This window comes from Lissotriton helveticus, chromosome 5_1, assembly GCF_964261635.1.
Source record: "Lissotriton helveticus chromosome 5_1, aLisHel1.1, whole genome shotgun sequence".
NCBI classification, from domain to species: domain Eukaryota; kingdom Metazoa; phylum Chordata; class Amphibia; order Caudata; family Salamandridae; genus Lissotriton; species Lissotriton helveticus.
The window spans coordinates 1,458,786,047-1,458,806,122 of record NC_136065.1 but is presented as its reverse complement, the minus strand read 5'-3'; the positions used below and the strand labels follow the sequence as shown (position 1 = coordinate 1,458,806,122).

The 20,076-nt window shown below is 41.7% G+C and overlaps 1 protein-coding gene across 1 annotated transcript in view; it reads left to right on the top strand.

Moving 5' to 3' along the window:
* Positions 1-20,076, top strand: part of KCND3 (potassium voltage-gated channel subfamily D member 3) — a 1,064,259-nt gene that overhangs the window by 732,649 nt on the left and 311,534 nt on the right. The window contains exon 2 of the mRNA XM_078641269.1: positions 12,703-12,865. Coding sequence (XP_078497395.1) covers positions 12,703-12,865 — 163 coding nt within the window. The remainder of the gene's footprint in view (positions 1-12,702; positions 12,866-20,076) is intronic.

Genomic DNA, 20,076 nt, shown 5'->3' with positions numbered 1-20,076 from the left:
ATAAACTGGTTTAAGGCCTATCAACATTACAATTGAGGCTGACCTGCAGGTGTGGTGGTGGTGCTGGTTGTAGTAGAGATTGGTGTGACACTAGAACCTAGTGACGTGGCATAAACAAGTGGGCTAGTGTGATGAGGCTGGGATGATGGGGAGAATCTTAAAATATTCAAGCAGAGTATGCATTGTAAAAGGAAAATTAGCATGTCCTTGACGAGAGAGCGTAAAACAGTCTACAGGAATTTTCCACACTCCACACTCCTACTTTTACTACTGTGTGATGACGTTTCTATTCTGTGAGTGAGGCTAGTGTAACTAAAAGTGCCCCTACAGGCTTTTAATAAAAAAACGGAGAAAAAAAAACATTATAAGCAAGAACTGCTTAGTAGCAAATGAGTTCCTTTCTGCCATCCAGCTCTACCCACCTCCAACCATTTTAGTCCATTCCACTTCAAAAGCAATGGAGTCTAGTATCCTTTCTCACACAATCTTTGAATGTCCCACAAACCAACAGAGGCACGTGACAGCAGGGATTTTACTGACAAATATCCTAGGATGCATCTTCCCTCATTTCCTTTAGATCCCTTTTGAATTTGAATTGCACAGGCCGCTGGGTTAGATAGGGTAGCTAAGTGATGTAAAGAAGGGTGAAGGCATGGGATCATTCCTGTCACAAGAATGAATGGCTCATTAATTCACTTAAATTAGCTCAGCTTTAATATTCCATAAACCATAAGTACAAAAAGAAACAATGAAAAAGGACATCAGCCAGCAGGTTTATTCTTTTCAGACCAGAATACATTCTTGATTTAATTGTGATACTAGCTGTTGCCACAGTTCCTGAGTTCTCTGGAGCCAGGATCATTACAGCAACTCTGCATTTTCATATAGACAATACTAGCAGGAATTAGCATGATGTATCACACGCAACAAAACAATGCCAGTCGACGGTCCAACTGGCCTATAAGGCAATCGGGCAGTGCCCAATGGGCCGGTCTCACTGATCAAGGTATGGAGTGGTTTTTGGGCTGTTTGTAAGCCTGTTTCATGGGCAAGTGGGCTGGCGTTTACTGTTGATTTCTATCATATTATGGCAAATATTGCCTGCTGCAAGCACAATTGCATGCAGTCTCCCATACCTTGAGCACCCCTTAAACAGCTTTAGATGTTTACAACTGCCATGTATAGCAAATGTGCACAACATTTTTTGCTATCTGATTCTCTAATGGGGGTCACTACCCCTAGCACCCTCCCACCCCTATTACCTTGAGACCCTTATGGGTGAGTAGTCGCACTCAACAAATGCCTGATTGGGCCACCTGTGGCCGGGCCTATTTTCTGTCCAACCCCAATCTACAGTACCGCTCAGCTACCACTGTATTTGCTTGTAAATTCAGCCATGTGCAGCTGTGCCACGCCCTTAATATGCCAAGACCCCTTCAGGATTATCAATGTATCAAACCTAATACAGGGTTTAAAATTAAAGGCTCCTATGTCACAGCATCCATGCGCCAATACCTTGTAGATTATGCTTCAATGCTCTTTTGTCCTGAGAGATTCTGTATTTGTGCACCAGGGGTCTGAACCTCTTCTCAGTCACCTGTAAACATGTACTTCATTCTTCAGCATTGACTTTCTGACAGAATTCCAGGAGGCTATGTGCGCTGGTACCTAATTTATCTATTTTTGGGTTTCCAATGTGAACATCGCCACATTTCGCAGAAATCCATCTGACCTACAGAATGAAATTGCAGTTTATAGAGAGGGGAGCAGGCAACACCTTATAAGGGATCAGTGGATGGACCTTTAATGACATGTACAGGGTTTTAAATAGATTGTTCCAAAGGCCTTTTGTCAAAGACAGTTTGCCAATTTACAGTTGTCAAAAATATAGGAGAGCTCAGAACCCATAAATCCCTGATCTAGCTCTCACAGTATACTGGGAGAACGTGACAAGCGCCTCTTTCGAGTCATTTTTTGTCAAACCGTAGGGCACTTCAATAATGGAAAAAGGGGTGTGCGAAATGTACATTTCACCTGCAAAGGGTTGTGAAATTCTTACAAAAACTTTTTTGTAGAAGAACTTTTCTGCAAAATTCTTTTTTAGAGAATTCTCCAACAAAAAATGGGGTATATACCACTTTTTTCTGCAAAGCTTATTTTTGCTATATTGTTCTCCTTTTTTAACAAGCTTGCAAAGTTTTATTTAAAAAATGCTAATTTTGCAGATGAAAAGTCTTGCAACTTTATAAACACAAACATTAATTAACAATTGTGTAATTGAACTGCCCCACCACCTACTTCTGCCCCATGTTGTGTCTTATCACCACTCTAAATCCCTCTGTCCTCACAATTCTTTATATTTATGACCTTCTTCAGTACCTCTAAATCTTCACCATTTGTCCCCAACTCTTCTTCAAATTCAAACTTTTATCTGTGAATGCTAGAATTTGGCAGTAGATACAAATGAAAATGACAAAGGAAATTAATGAGGGGGCGGGGAGTTGAGAACAGTGCCTCCATAGTGGCAACTTTAAATGCCGATCAGAAGCTGTATTGTTCATCTGTTGCTTTAGAAGGCAGATTTATGCTCATGTCAAGGCCCAGCTATTGATGGCTGAAGAGTTTCTTGATTGGCAGTGATTTTTACTTGAAACTGGTACTTTGGGAAAATGATGAGGCCATTTCTTCATTTTGTGGTGGGTGAGAGTCTCAATGTAATTGATTTTTGCATCTGGAGAGTCAACTGCCCGCTAATTTGCGAAGTAAATGTGGTGGAGACTTGTAGCTTGTAGGGAAGCTTTTAGCTTCTTTTGTAGGTAGTGCTGTTATTAGACTAATTTTGGAATTCATTTGTTGCTGATGTGTAAAAGTGATCGCAAAATAAAAAACAGGGGTTGTACTGCTGCCTAGGAAACCTGCAAATATTTTATTGCACAGATATGGTGCAGTACTTAATTTGCAAATCTAAACCTTACTAATATACAGGCAGCTCAGTTTCTTTGCAATAAAAATGGTAATCAGTCAGCCTGCCTGTGAAGTTTGGCCCGGTTGCAGTGTTTGCTTTATACTGAAATGTGATTGTGTGCCCACTAGGTTGCTTTTATTTGTGCTGGTATGGGGTTTGTACGTAAAAACGTGCAGCATACAGAGGTCAAACAAGCTCCTGTGCACTTTTGGCATACTGCGGTGCTGCTGTCACAAGTAGAAGTCCACAAAGCTTATCAGTCTTTGCCTAATTATGGGAATAAATGCACAAAGTGTGGGCCCTTCTCACCCGGCCTATTGATTACAGCATCGTTCCTGAAGTGACAGAGGCCCGCTGCCTTCACCTCAGAAGTCGCCCAATTCACTACTGCCAGCTGCCTTCACCTCAGAGCCCCCCTATTTTCTACTGCCCGCTGCCTTCACCTCAGAAGTCCCCCAACTCACTACTGCCCGCTGCCCTTGCCTCAGCAGTCCCCCTATTTAATACTGCCTGCAACCTTCACCTCTGAAGTCGCCCCATTTACTACTGCCCATTGCTGTCCCCTCAGAAGTCCCTCGTATTCACTACTGCCCTCTGCCTTCACCTCAGAAGTTCACCCTATTTACTACTGCCTGTTACCTTCACTACAGAAGCCCCCTATTTACTACTGCAAATTGCCTTCCCCTCAGAAGTCCCCGTATTTACTACTGCCCTCTGCCTTCACCTCAGAAGTCCCTCCTATTTATTACTGCCCAATACCTTCACCTCAAAAGTCCCCCTTATTTACTACTGCCAGCTACGTTCACCTCAGAAGTCCCTCCTATTTACTACTGCCAGCTACCTTCACCTCAGAAGTCCCCCTATTTACTACTTCCCTCTGCTGTCAGCTCAGAAGTCCCCCTATTTACTACTTCCCTCTGCTGTCAGCTCAGAAGTCCCCCTATTTACTACTTCCCTCTGCTGTCAGCTCAGAAGTCCCCCCATTTACTACTTCCCTCTGCTGTCAGCTCAGAAGCCCCCCTATTTACTACTTCCCTCTGCTGTCAGCTCAGAAGTCCCCCTATTTACTACTTCCGTCTGCTGTCAGCTCAGAAGTCCCCCCCTATTTACTACTTCCCTCTGCTGTTAGCTCAGAAGTCCCCCTATTTACTACTTCCCTCTGCTGTCAGCTCAGAAGTCCCCCCTATTTACTACTTCCCTCTGCTGTCTGCTCAGAAGTCCCCCTATTTACTACTTCCCTCTGCTGTCAGCTCAGAAGTCCCCCCTATTTACTACTTCCCTCTGCTGTCAGCTCAGAAGTCCCCCTATTTACTACTTCCCTCTGCTGTCAGCTCAGAAGTCCCCCTATTTACTACTTCCCTCTGCTGTCAGCTCAGAAGTCCCCCCATTTACTACTTCCCTCTGCTGTCAGCTCAGAAGTCCCCCCTATTTACTACTTCCCTCTGCTGTCAGCTTAGAAGTCCCCCTATTTACTACTTCCCTCTGCTGTCAGCTCAGAAGTCCCCCCATTTACTACTTCCCTCTGCTGTCAGCTCAGAAGTCCCCCCATTTACTACTTCCCTCTGCTGTCAGCTCAGAAGTCCCCCCATTTACTACTTCCCTCTGCTGTCAGCTCAGAAGTCCCCCCTATTTACTACTTCCCTCTGCTGTCAGCTCAGAAGTCCCCCTATTTACTACTTCCCTCTGCTGTCAGCTCAGAAGTCCCCCCATTTACTACTTCCCTCTGCTGTCAGCTCAGAAGTCCCCCCATTTACTACTTCCCTCTGCTGTCAGCTCAGAAGTCCCCCCCATTTACTACTTCCCTCTGCTGTCAGCTCAGAAGTCCCCCCAATTTACTACTAGGATGCTGAAGGCACGTTCCAGTCTAACTGCACCTCTATGGTGATAGTATTCATTGTGGTGAAGCACAAATGGCAGCGACCCCCTTTAAAGTCTTTATTTTGGACTACAGCAATTTGAGGTCCTTACTATGCCAATGATCCTGGGGCAGGAAGCAAGTGTGCGGATAGTTCTCAATTTGTATTATGGAGAAAACAGACGAAATACACATTTAGAGGCTGGTGAAATCCTTTGTCCTTGAGGTAAGCAAGTACGATGTCTGGTATGATGAATTGGGGTACTTATTTCCTATTATCATCAAGAGGATGAAAGATAATTGGTCCTTGAAAGTCCACCAATCTCCCAAATAATGATTTATTGATTTGTCAAGTTTTGACCGAACAGGAAAAGAGTAATGGCGTCATTCAGCGCCCCATTTCAAGTATGTATCTTAGATTCCTGCATCTAAACTCTACCTACTCAGATCTAAGAATACACTCACTCCGGATTCAGAGTTAATGAAATGCTCCGTGATCTGCAAACATGGCTTTTATGGAACGGAAGGATCACACATTCCAGATTTAGAAGCAAGTAGTTAGCTGTGCATACGAAATTCACCAACAGCAACACTTATTTTGCAGTCAACAGAAACCCACCAGGTCCAATCACTGACTGACCAGCTGCAGGCGGGTGCAATGACGCAGTGGGTGCTGGAGGGTGAAGAAATTGCTCATGATTTAAGAGCACAATGTCAGGCATCCCTTTAAAAGCTGCTGTCACCACACAAGGGCATGGTTACAGCGAAGGGCCAGTGAGGCTACAGATTCTGCCACATGTTTCTTTCAGTGTCACCTCATTCCGTCCTCTCACGCCTAACACCAGAAAAGGCAGCTTAAGCTGCTTAGATAATAGTTAAGGATGACAAAAACACAGAATATCATAATATGTTAGGATTAATTCCACCAATAAATGCAAAATGGAGGAAGATGACATTGGAGGAGAGGGGAACTGTAATGGTCATGAGGGAATAGCATGACCAGTCTTGTGTGTCAGGGCAGTGACATGCCTGTTGTTTTCAGGCTCACCTTGGCACATACATGGTATTAGTTCTGGTGTACAGCAGTCATCACTCTACTACTGCTAGAGATTGGAGACGGGAGCAAGACTCAGACCCTTGTTCAATACTGGCAAGATGCAGAGTGTTATCTGCAGGGCCAGGCTGGCTACAGGGCGTTTCAAGGGGTGGCGGAGTGGGGGCCAGTTTCACTGCCATGGCGGCCGGGTTTGTTGCTAGAGTCGCTGGACACGTTCCCCACTTGCAGCACTGTGATTTAACAATGCATAAATAAATGGTTTTAAAGTGTATTTAAAGCATATTTTAAAACCCTTTGTTTGTGCATGGTTTATTTAGAAGTGCTGCAAGCAAAAACATGGTCGTCAGGACCCGAACCCAGCACTCACGCAAAACCCGGACACCTGGTTTACCAGTGGACCACGTGGGCAACAACACGGCATGGAGGCTCTGCGCAAAGGGACCAATACACAACCGGACTACTCGCACTGTGTTAGATTGCCGCCCCCCTGTCAAAATCCCCAGAAGGGGCAGGATATGCGTGGCAGTTTACTACAACAACACAACGGCATCAGGGCAGCGGGAAAAGAGGGCGCCCAGTGGGCGGCAGAGGTATATGTACCTCGCCCCCGCCCACTCCTGTTTGAAGTGGTGTGGGCATGCGGACCCTTAGGGGGTCGCAAACACTGGGTGGCTGCCTTATGTGCCATCATGTGGCACTAAGGGGGGCCGCCCTCTTAGGAGGGTCCCCTTCGTAGACCCGGGGCAGCCCGCAGAGTGTTATCTACAGGGCCGGGCGTTTCAGGGGGTGGTGGAGTTGGGGCCAGTTTCACTGCCATGGCGGCAGGGTTTGTTGCTGGAACTGCTGGACACGTTTCCCACTTGCAGCGCTGTGATTAAACAACGCATGAATAAATGGTTTTAAAGCGTATTTTAAAACCCTTTGTTTGTGCACGGTTTATTTAGAAGCGCTGCAAGCAGAAACATGGTCGTCAGTTCCCGAGCAACAAAACCGGCCGGTGAAACCACCACTTCCTGTCCGCCCACCGAAAAACCTGCTACCCAGTAGGCTGGGCCATCCATATTAATGTGTGTAAAAGGTTGTATATTTTACTCCCTTGTTAATGCCTATATTAGTGGACCATTCGTCATTCCTCTCATCTGCTGAAGTTGTTTGCACTGCTTTGCACTTGTGGCACTGTACCATAAAAATGCTGTCAACAAAAAAAAGAATAATGACATGCACAACTATACACAGGCATAGTACATAAATGACAATGTGAAAATGTAATATATATTTAATATTACCATGATATTGAGCAGTACTATCAGAACAAGCAAAATACTTAGAAATTACATTTTTACTATTTAGAGTTAATGTCCTGATTACTTACCAGTAATCTTAATTACTCTGATTATCCTTCCTTCTCCCAGAACTTATTTTAATGAAGAGGTCAGGATATTACATTTCAATCCTACCTCCTCCCACACCTTACTTTGAAGTGTGTACTAAAGCTAAAGAGGTTGCAACCTAACATATAATTGCTACCCTAATTAATGCCAACATATATGTATTTAATTAGAAAGAAATCACAGAAGAATAAATGATGTTTTAAAGTTTCAATTAGAACTTAAATATCAAAGCTCAAACATTTTTGAATCACTAATTTGAAATGGAAGTGTTTCAGAAAAGTTGAAGTGACCGCCCAGGTAACAGCATGACAAATGAATAGAGGGTCCTACTGCTTTCTCCTAAGAAACTGGCATTCTGTGAGTTGAGCATTCTTGAATAGTTTCTGGTAAAGAAGCTCCTTGGGATTGATAAGCCTGAGAGATAAAAGCTTGGATCCACCAGCTTAGGAAGGAAGTAGACGCTGTTTAAAAGGAACAGAGTTGACAAAAAAAATTCACAAACCCTGAATTCAGCTGACTGAGAGAGAAAGAGTTTCACTGCCCGGGTGACATCCAGAAGATGTCATTTGTTTTACTTAGCTTAGAAAGGAGTGGGGAAAGTAGGAAGAACAATCTCCTGGTCTGTATGAAAAGAGAAGGTCACCTTTGTTGAAAACCTACTCTCAAATGAAGAACCAAACTGTCTGAGAAGAAATGCAGATGGAGAGATTTTAAAAAGAATGATCCCAAATCCTGCAACGTGTGTGCTATAAGAATGGCCACTAGACAAAAATGTTAAGATTCAAAATTTTAGACAACCTAAAGTAATTCAAATGGTGGATGCTGTAAATCCTTGAGGACCAAAAGTAAATCCCAAGAATGTACAACTGATAAAAGCAGGGGGCACAGAATAGAAAAATCTACTAAAGGCCAATTCTCCAATTGTTCCATATTACAGAAACCCATGCCCAGAGGGATGAAATTGAAGAACCCTCCTAGGTTCACAAGTACAGAGATCCAGATATTCACCTTAACATCAGGAGTAAAAAGACTTCAATATAGGTCATATTTTCGTCCATTGGAATGACAAAATATTTCTGGAATGTTGCTGCAAGAACTTGAAGAGCCCCTTTTCAGCTTCCAGATAGATAGATGGAGATTTTGAGGCAGGAGAGGACTCTGAAGTAGACATTGGTCAGGGGAATAGGAGAAACAATTTCTTTCAGGCCCATAATGCACCACTAAGATGCAGAAATCCAGAGATATTGGAGGGATGGCATACATGTGAAGGGAAGCCCAAGGAAAGGTCAATGCATTCACTCTCCAGGCGTCCAACTTTGGAAACAGGGAGAGATAACAGGGAATTTCAGTGATGCTGTGGCTTGCAAAGAGATCCACCTCTGGAGTAACAAACCTTCTGCAAATTATTTGAAAAATTGGACAAGATAAGTTGAAATTCTAAGACAGAGGTAATATGTAAGTGAGTGATCCTCTTCACATTGGGTCTTCCCTGAATATTGGAGGGAGTCAGGGCTAAATATTGTTCCTCCTAAGGGGTGATTTGGATAGCTCAATGAGCTAGAAAAGCCAAACATGTTAATGGCTCTTTATGTAAGACTTGGCCACTGAGTGGGCTGTCTGAATCAGAATTGCCTGTTCTAATGTCAGCAGCGAAAATCATAGAAGCATGTTCTGAACTGCTCCCAGGTCTCCAATTGAAGAAGTGTCCTGGGTCTAAGCAAGGCCACTTCCCAAGAGTTGAAAAGGACCAACCCCAAGGTTGTACCCACCCTACCTTGGTGAATCTGTTGCAATTTTTACAGGTTCAGAAAGGAACAGAGGACCTTCTCTTTTGAGATTTGCAGGATTTAGTTTAACTACAGTTGAAAACTCTGGGCCTCATTTAATGTTTGTTGAACAGCTGATCCTCCACTAGGGCGACGGAGGAAATCATTGTTCATCAAATTTAGAAATGTCCGCTTGCCCAGTGGATATTTCCATTACAGAATAATGAGGTAACCCAATAATCGTCACCAGATCTGGGTACAATGAGGAAATGAAAAAATTGGTCCTTGACTGCTTAAAGGAGTATTGAATAACAATCTATCTAGTGTGTGTTGCAATCACAGTCAACACTAGTAAATAATACCATATAGAAAGACAACTTTGTTGCACCAGGATTCGATTGCCCTATTCCGTCCTGAAGAAGACTCGCAGCAGAGGTTTAACACACCCTTTATGCACCAGTCAAGTCGAAACGTTGACACTCTCCACCCACACGAGGCCTGTACCCAGCCACGGCCGGTAGTAGGTGAAACTGCAGGGCGGTGATGTTGGGAGGGGGAGGGGCAGGGTGGGGGGTTGTAATGTATGGATTGCGGACTTTAACAGGTAAGTAAACATATAAATAAATAAAACAAATTTCGTTGTGTGCACTGCATCACCAAATGCGATGCAGTGCGCGCAACAAAATTTGTTTTATTTATTTATATGTTTACTTACCTGTTAATGTCCGTAATCCATACATTACAACCCCCCACCCTGCCCCTCCCCTTCCCTACGTCACCGCCCTGCAGTTACACCTACCACCGGCCATGGCTGCCTGTACCGTATTCCTCCCCCATCTTCTGAAGTTGCATTGATGCATTAAAAACTGTATAGTATGATATAAACATATTCGCAAGGACAGGTTTCTCTATAATGGTCTTTCTTACCAGTTTGTTTTTGTAATTATTGAAATTGTGTATATTCTTCAACCACTGACATCTACCTATCCCTATCCACCACAAGCACACCCATCCCTCAATTTCCCCTTCATGCAACTTTGTATCTTTTCAAATGCATAAATTGTGATTTATTTCAAGTATATGAAATAAATATACTATTACTGGATTACTTTTGGCGCAATTCTTTGTTTTACATTCACTGTATGCTCTAAAAACTCATATCTTGCTACTTTGGAACGTAGTTGTCTTTCTATATGGTACTAATTACTAGTGTTGACTGTGATTGCAACACACACTACATAGATTGTTATTCAATTCTCCTTTAAGCCGTCACGGACCAAAATGACAGAGCTGTATGTCAAGTTTAGAATGTTTTTTATTTTCAAAATGAGAATCCCAAAGTGGGCTTTCCTTTTTGCAGAGAAAAAACCACAATGACAACCTTGCCATGGGATTTTGCTACCATGGTGAGGGATCATTGAGTACTTTTCAGTGCTCAATGCCAACATTGCCATGGGATTTTGCTGCCATGGCGAGGTGGTCATTGAGCGCTTTTCAATGCTCCTTACCACTAGGTTTCTTCTAGCATTGACGGACACTGAGAAATAGCTGTATGTCCACCCATCTAAATCAGGTGGGTGAACATACAGCTAACTCTCTGAAGGTACGTATTCCCTCAGTCCATCAGTGAACTTTGACCATGGTGGAGACAGAGTGGTTAGCCCAAATCTAAATCGGCTGGCAGACCATAATGTTGGCCAGGATGGAGCTCTGTCACTGCTGCCATGAAGTTCCCTCTCTGCCAACATATAAGTCGGACGCTCTGTGTGAATAAAGGAGATACTGGAATAGCAACGTTGAGAAGAAGGAAGACATTACAGGACCAAATATTTGACCTGACCAAATTAGCTCTGATGCCGTTGTGCCCAGGGAACCATTAATAAGCATGATGCCTACAAAGAGGAAGAAACAAAATAGAAACTAAGGATCTGTCCCATGTATGGAAAGCCTATAAATTAGAACCTGTCAATTGTGGTGCTTACCATATCTGCCTGTAGTAAAAGCCAATCTCTGACTGGAGCACTGCACTAGGCTAAAAGATTGGATAGACAAAGTCCCCACTTTGTCACTCTCATCCGTGAAAGATGAACACATCACTCTGATGACTACACCCAAATTAGGATGAAATTCAGATCTTTCAGATTTACTGAAATGAAACTTCTTTGTGTTGATTACAAATCTGTCATACTAGGAGCAGACAAATCCTGGTTGTGTCTTAAGAGGCACTACTGTAGGAGATGGAGAATGAATTAGTCACTCGTCCATGTAAGAGTGTATAATTTTCCAAGAATTAGAGAGCAATCCTTGCTCATTTTTGCAACTTTAGAAGCAAATACAGCCTGGTTTTGGAACATTGAAAAGTAAAGGAAACTAGTTGGACAAGGGACCATTTTATTCCTTGGATCCAGAGATGTCAGCAGTGAGCTGTAACCTGTGATGTTGTTTGAAATGTTGTCACTAATGTAATGTGTGAGGTTATGAGCTGTCCATTGCAGAGTATAGCTTGTCCTTCGTAGAGCTTACAATAACTTTACAAATGGCAGGGTTTTTTTAGATTTTGTATTGCAACTTCACTTTAAGTTTGTTTTATGATTAGATATGTTTGTAAAGAGTCCATCCATACTTTGCATGTAATTATTACTCCACACATCTCTGAATCTCATTATGACTGCCCTCATGTGGCGTGATTAATTCTGTGTCGCCGCAATAAAAATCATAGGAAACCTCAGCTGAGTGATGAGGAATTATCAAATTTGCTTAGTAATTGCTGGATCAGTGCTGCACCCGTGTTGGGGCTTGCAACTCTTACACCTCTTATTAGTGATTATTTTCAAAGTAAATGTGATCTTAACTTTAGTTTATCTTAGCAGCTGTATATGCAGGTTACAAACCGCTATTTAACCGCATGCGTGCGGTCGATATTCTTGTCCTGCGCTGGGCTTTACAAAAACCCATTATTCATGACGAGCTGGGCTCGTCATGAGCGTGCGAGGAGGCTACCTCATGACGAGCCCAGCTCGTCATGAGCGTCGAAGGGGTTAATACATATGGCAGCCTCAGGTTTCAATAAAGATTAAAAGAAAAATAATAATAGAGTGGCCTTTGTTGTGACTAAAGGAAGTTGCGATATCCCTTTCTGCGATGTTATGAGTATCACAGGGCATCTGATGTCTCTTTTGCAATCCATAATGTTAAGGTGGAATAATTCCAGTGGGTTGTATTTGTCAAGACATTGATAACAGATAGTTTTGCATTGAGTAGTTGTTAAGTTCCAAGTAATGTGAATTGTGAGTCTCCAGTCATAAAGTATCCGAAAACAGAGATAATACATTGTTAGGAAGACAATGTAGGAGAGAAAATGATGTGATTTGAAAGCAGAGTTATAAGGAAAAACTGTTAAAAGGAGGAGATAAGTTTTACATACAAATAAACAAGAGACAATTACAAAAGGGGAATCACATTACATATGATCACCACTAATGTTTACATTTAAAGGATCATTTTGCCATAAAAAGAAAAGCATGGCGCTTTTCTGTGTCATTAAACCAGCTTTAGCAATTTGTAGTTTGTGGGTGTTTTAAATGTGTAATAAGACTATTCATGATTAAAATATCTGTTTTGTACATATCTGCCGCAGAGTAACACACTTCATATTTTTCTGCCATTAGATATGGTGACATGGTGCCGAAGACAATCGCAGGGAAAATATTTGGTTCCATTTGTTCTCTAAGTGGAGTGTTGGTCATCGCCCTGCCTGTGCCAGTTATTGTCTCCAACTTCAGCCGAATTTATCATCAAAATCAAAGGGCCGATAAACGAAGAGCACAAAAGGTAAAATTCTTAGTTTCAGTGTCCAAAAGATTTTTTTCATTGTTTAAAATAATGTATTCCTGTTGGATTTTTACATAATGGGAACATAGAAACACAAATTAATTATAGACTGTCTTTTTCTTCGTCATATTTCAAGATAAGAATATTAGTTTTTCTAAAGAGATCACATGTGATATTGATGTGATGAACTCTACACCAATTTTAAATGTGCACATCTGAAGAAAACTCCTAATTAACAACTTAGCAAAATTGCAAATTAGAAATATGAAAATAGTTATTATTTTACGCGGACACACTTTACATTTCCGACAAGAACACTTATATTGGGAGCTCGCAGGGAACCCGTTTGTTTGAAAAAGTAAAAACCCATATTTTGTAACGTTTCTTCCATACTCTCGATTCTTGCAAGACACTTGTGAGACATGTTTGAAACAGATAATTGTAAGATTTTACTTGGCGTCAGAACGCACCAATATTTAAAGCTTCAGATTGATATAAAAAGCCCACCTACCACAGCAGGTATTGCTCTTCTTGGACTGTTTGTCATATGCTTATATACTACTTATTTAAGGGATTTATTTTGGACTCACTCACAGATTGTTTCTTCTTCCTCTGGTCATTAATGATTATATGGAAATTTCCAATTCTCTTAATCTTTCAATTGTTGCCCCAACAGGTACCTTGTTAGAATATAAAATCAGGTGTATATCATCTAGTCACAAACTCACATTTGAAACTAAGCTTGCAAGATAGCTTATCTCTCAGTTTTCTAGCTACGCAATATTTTGATTCCAAGCCAAGGCTAATCCTAAAGTATATGAAACTATTTACTGTGATGTGTATTTGTCACTCATACTCAACCTGCTTTTCAAAGCAGAAAAGAGCAACGTGTTAAGTGATTAAATGGGAAATAATAATACATCTATGTGATGCACTTTATAGAGCCTGTCAGCCCATTGAGAAAGGCCTGATAAACAAAACTGATAGATGCCTCGAAGGTAAAAAGGAAGATGCGAATAATTCAATGTTCTCATTTGCCTGACTACATTTGACAGAGACCTTGCAAAGTCACCAGTAGTATCATAGCCTACATTATTGCACTATCTCTGTGCCTTCTCCATCTTTTTTTTAGGTCTCTCCTGAGACAGCATATGTGCTGTCGCTTGCAAGACATTTTGTAAACTTAAAGCAGCTTAGAGCTTGCCCAATGCTTACCATTGGTTGGCTTCATCATCACTCTCATTTCCTTGCCTCCTTCCTCGCATGCCGGTTTCACTTCCTCTTTGTGTGTTTCTCCCTCCCCTGAAGCATGGTTCAAGTACTGCTTCCTTTCAGAGTCCAGGGTCCTTCCACTGTTCATGCGCTTTCTGAGGTACATTTTCTTTTTAGTTGTAACACTCCAGTAGACTGCATGTGTTTTGCTGGCCATATCTTCCAATCCTCTTCCTCCTGCATTTTGGATGCACCTTAACATTTGTCCTCTTCTTGTGTTGCTTGTACCACCCCTGTATTTTTGCTTGCACTACCCCCCTGAATTCTAGCCTGCCATCAGGAAAATAGCATTGCAAACTCAGAACGTCACACATATGTGAGATCTTTTGGATTTGCCAATGTGTATTTTTAGCCACGTTGTTCAGCAGAGCAGCAGCTGTTCAGCATGGCTAAAAATAAAGCAAAGTACCAGATGTACAAACATTAGAAATACTAATTTCCTATTTGGGATTATCTCTGAATTGTAAATAGGAAATCAATATTCCTAATGTATGAATTGTTGTAGTCCCCAATAGCGATTCCTAGTAGATCGCAAAATGACCTCACTAGTGAATGTTTATGAGGAAGGTCACAATTTGTGAGCCATTAGGAATCACCACCATCACAGGGATTGGGGCCCACTGGGGTCAGCAGACCACCATGTCTGTGATTGCTTTTTAATAAAGCAACCATTTGTAGTTTTTTAAATGTAGCCATTTTCCTTAAAGGAAAATGGGATATGTTTTAAAAAAGAACATGAAACAATAAAGCTTCATTTTTTAAGGGCAGGCATTGATCCTTTGGACCACTGCCTGCTCATAAAAAAATATGTTCTAACATTCTTAAAGGGAAAAGAAGTCCTGATGGTACTCCTTCTCATTTGCAAATGGGTTACCACCAATTCTAACTGGTGGTAAAATATTACTGTTTTGTGACTGGAATTTTGTAACCAAACAGTAAAACATACCATACCAATTTGGTATTTGGAAGGGACACCCTAAACATGCCCCTTCCAAATACAGAAGTGCAAATGCAAATTGCAATTTGCTAACAAGTTCCGAATTTCATTTAGCCTTTTGTGCATTTGAAAAAAGTTGTCACCCAGCATTGATTGAGTGCGTCAGAGCACTTTTTCTTTCTTTTTTTTTACTCTCAGTCATGCAGTACTGCAGCTAGCTGGCTGTACAACCTGGTTAAAAAATATTGACAGAGTTAATAGATCTTGCATAAGCGAGACCTATTGGCTTTGCCAATCCATGTTTAAAAGTGTTCCTGTCTCTTCAGGAATGTGTTTCAAATAGTGCTCCAGTGCCTCCCCCTTTAAAATTACCAGGTGCATGTCTAGGTTTAAAGATTAGATTTCCAGCCACAATTCATTTGAGAAATTTGAGGCACGATGGTTGAGTAGGTGCTTTGCATACAGAAATTAGTAACATAACTGAATGTGTTATTGCAACATACTGATTTCTATAGACATTAGGTGGTAATAAGCATTACTACATAGAGTAGAATGTGTATCACTACGGATTCAATATGTAACATGTGTCCATTTTAATTTTTGGGAATTGTTTCAGGACCATGTATTAAAAAATAATGTTTTAGTCTACAGCTAAGTGTTCTTGTCATTATGCATCATTTCTGTTCAATATTCTTTACAATGACAATGTCAGAATTTATTTTATGTTCTGTTTCAATTTACGAATTATAAAACTGTGTCTATTTGTTTCTTTATTTCTAAAAAATGCAAAACAGTCTTAAAACAGGAATGGCCAGCTCTGTTCAGAAATCTTGCAATGTAGTCCTCAAAGCTCAGTAGTCCGGGAAATCCAAGGCTAAGTGTTGAGCTGGGGGATATTTTTAGATATGGTGATATTTTCTACCTTACAATTTTCCTTGGATCAATGACCTGGTGACAGAACAGCTATTAACCACTGGGTCATGTTCGGATAGACTCTGTTGCCTGTAATTTTTAGTGTGGCATGGACCATGTAATTATTAGGAGAAGAAATGCTGTACAGTGCATTCCCAAGTATCCAAGTTTCACAAGAGGATTATTTATTTTTAAAGCGAAGCCACTGTCGAGATATTTGATCGTTCATGACTTTACTCACACACACACTTACACACACACTGACACACACAACGACATAGATGCAAAAGGTTCAACATGATATTCATTGCTATTGTTGAGGAAGGGACTTTGGCTCACAATAGTCGCAGCGTGGAGTGAGTTAATATGCCCTCCATTCCCTCAACATTGGTAATTCATAGCATATAACACTCTGTGGATTGGTATGTACGGTTTTCACCATGCTATCTGGTTCTTGTGCAGCAGTTATAATCAAAGATATGTGACTATATCCAGAGCTAATGGCGTTAAGTATGTGCATATATATCTCCACAATAGCCAAGGTTTTGTGTGTATGGTCCCAATTGTTTTCTTCTGTCATCTTATTCTAGAACATAATCTGTGAAACATGTCATAAGTGTTGTAATTAGTAAGCTCATAAGCAAGTTATACTTAACGCAACAAACTATAACTAGCACGTTTCTATGTATTTTGTTTTTGTTTTTTTAAACATTGGATTTTACTTTATTTCAACAACTAAATATAAGGTCACTTTAATCCTTGTTTTTTTTCAGTGAGTGTCTGTGCTTCTTTTTAATGTAAGGTAAATTCTTATTACCTTACCTATCTATAATGTCACGTTAACCATTGCTTATTTCCATTGGAATTTTGGGGAGATTGATCATATTTTGCCAACTTCCACACTCCACATGGCCATATGCAACAGGAAGTTGGCCACAGGGCATGGCCACTCGCCAGGCCCTATATCCAAATCTGGCATGGGCAGCCACCCTCCTCCCTCTCCACATGGCTTTTGGGAAATCAATGTATTGGGAGCCCTCCTTTTTCCTTAGCCCTCGCTTGATGGATCAGCACAAAACTTTCAGGAAGGAGCTGAGGTGGATGAACATTTTTTTCCGAAAGCCTCATGTAGATTCATCAAATGGCCCTAAAGTTAGTAGCAAAACAACAAGACACTGAACTAACTATAGCTACACAGTGCAACCACCTATGTGTAACATTTGTTTGTTAGAAAGTGTATTATTGCCGACCTCAAATAACACTATCCCATCTGGATGAATCCCAAAAGCTACTAAATTATCCTGAGCTCAGCCCCCCTGATAGCGTTGGCACAGAGCAAGCAGGTTTAACTTTGTACAATGTTTAAAGCATTTATACAGTTTCAAAGTAGTAATAAAGAGTGTTAGAAACTGGGTTTCTGGTTGGCAGAGGTATACACTGTCCAAGCTGGAAACACAGTTCTAGTCAGGGTAAGTCGCAGCACACCCTAAATTATCCTGTGCTCCCCCTCTGTTAGCTTTGCACAGAGCAGCTAGGCTTGACTTAAGAGGCAATGTGTAAAGTATGTGTGCAACATCAAACAATAACACTGTGAAAACACCTCAAAAAGACTCCACACCAGATTAAAAAAATAGATTATGATATTATAAATAAAAGAAGACCAAAATGACAAATTATTCATCACGTAGAATTAAAGAATTTTTGAAGAATAAAAGCAAAATAGTGCTTGGAAGCATAAAGCGCTTAAATGGGATATCTGGTTGAACTGGAATGGGGCAAAGTCAAAAATTCAGGCCAACTGGGTTGGAGCATGGTTCACATACAGGGACCCACTTTGGCCAGCTGAACCAAAGTGCATTGATCCGGGCTTGCTTCGCTGTCGAAGTAGAGACGAGGTGCAGCCGATGCGATGTGTCGGTGTCAAGCCACACAGTAAGCGAGAAGCGTTGAGATTCCCCACGCAATGGTGGCGATGTGTGAGGTGCTGGTTCCAGAGGTGATGCACGGCTACTGCTCCCACAGCAGGCATTGTGTCAATTTCGAAGCCAAGGAGCTGGTTCAGAGTGTGATGCGCTGGCACCATTTCCCTGCTTTGACAATGATGCTCAAGTGCCAATCCAACCAAAGGTGAAGATGAGCCAGTTTTGATGAGGCTATATGGGTTCTGGTTGTGGAAGCACCTTAAGCTACACTTCCAAGGGTCCACAACTCGCGCGGCACCACTTGGTAGGGCAGACTTACAGCTTGTAGAGTCCAGATGCAGATGCAGGTAGTTCAAGTCTTTGATGTCACTCAGGGTTCATGTGAAGTCATGGTGTCAGAGGTTGAGTACTTATACCCAGTTGTGTCTTTGAAGTGGGGAGACTTCAAATAAAGCTTTGAAGAGCACAGAGGTCCTCCCTTCCTGCCCTGGCTCCAGACTCACAACAAGGAGGCATGCAGCACTTTGTTCGGGATCAGGACGTAGCCTTTTCAGGTGTAAGTGTCAGCCCCTCCCTCCCATCCTGCCCAGCATGATCCATCAGGATGTAGATGGCTCATCAGTCACACCTAAACGCCCTTTGTGTGTAGCTGTCTAAAGGGAATGCACAAAGCCCAGCTGTCACCCACCTCAGACGTGCATTCAGAGACAGGCAGCTGATACAGAATAGCTAAAGTAAGTACATGACAACTTTCTAAAAGTGTCATTTGCTAAACTATAACTTACAATACAGCTTCACCATCAGTTGTGATTTAAAATAATGACTTCAGTGACACCAAACTTGAAAGGTCTATTTCTTCACAATTAGTAATTACACCTAAAAGATATATTAAGGTAATCCCAATGTTATCCAATGGGAGAAATAGGGCTTGCAGTAGTGAAAAACAAAATTGGGAATTTTTCACTACCAAGACATGTAAAACGTGAATGTTCTGCCTTTTACATACAGTGCACCCTGCCCTGTGGGCCGTACATGACCTACCTTAGGGGTGGCTTATATGTACAAAAAGGGAAGATGTACGTTGTCAAGAGGCTTATCCTGCCAGGCCGAAGTGGCAGTGATAAACTGCACATTCAGGCTCTACAATGACAGGCCTAGCCATAGGTAGAGGGCTAGTTAAGCGGGTGGCACAAGAAGTGCTGCAGGCCCACTAGTAGTATTTAATTTATAGGCCTTGAGCACATGTACTGCACTTTACAAGGGACTTATAGGTAAATTAAATATGCACATTGGGGTTTAGCTAATATTCCTATGTTTAGCTGGGAGCACACACATTTTAGCACTGGTCTGCAGTGGTAAAGTGCTCAGAGTCCTAAAACCAGCAAAAAGAAGGTTAGAAAATTGAGGGAGGCATGTGAAACGTTGGGGGAAGACCACTCTAAGTCTGTCAACTTTAAAAAAGACAAAACTCCAAACAACAACAAAAAAACGTTATTAGAAAGACAGAACAAAATTTGATAAACCAACTGACACCAAAGTGACAACAAACTCCAATAAGGGGAACTGGTGATTGGAACCTTTTAATATTTTAAGTAAAATATTGCATCAAGAACTGCTATGTGCAAATGATAGTCTATGGAAGTGGTTGACCTGTGTGCGATTTCAGGCTGGCCACTTGACTACACTAAGGGAGTTTGTCCCAGTCAAAGATTTTACCTTGAAATCGGACACATTTGCCCCAATATCCCCCAACTCCCCTCTCTTCTGGATTTCTAGAGAGGTCTAGGTCACTTATAATGATCCCAGGACCACAGGAACAGCATTAAAGGGCCAGGAGTTATTTTAGCAGAGGCCACCAGCAAAGTCCAGTCCAGGTCCAGTTGTTACTGGTCACTTGAGGAGCAATACCTCTTGCAGCTTGTTGTGTCCCAGTAACCACATAGGATGTCAGCAAGCTTACCTTACTGCTGACCCTAAGAGTCCACTTCTTTGTCCTTTGTGAGAAAGGGAATGGGTCCGTCCTATAGGGCTCCTATTAGGTCACAGACAGTAGGCCCATTTATTTTCTGATCTTCTGCAGGGCCATAATGTGTTCTGTGAAAGGTTCCTTGGAGTACCACATTTATGTTCGTCATGGGTATAATGTTCCCGGGGGCAACCCTTCCCAA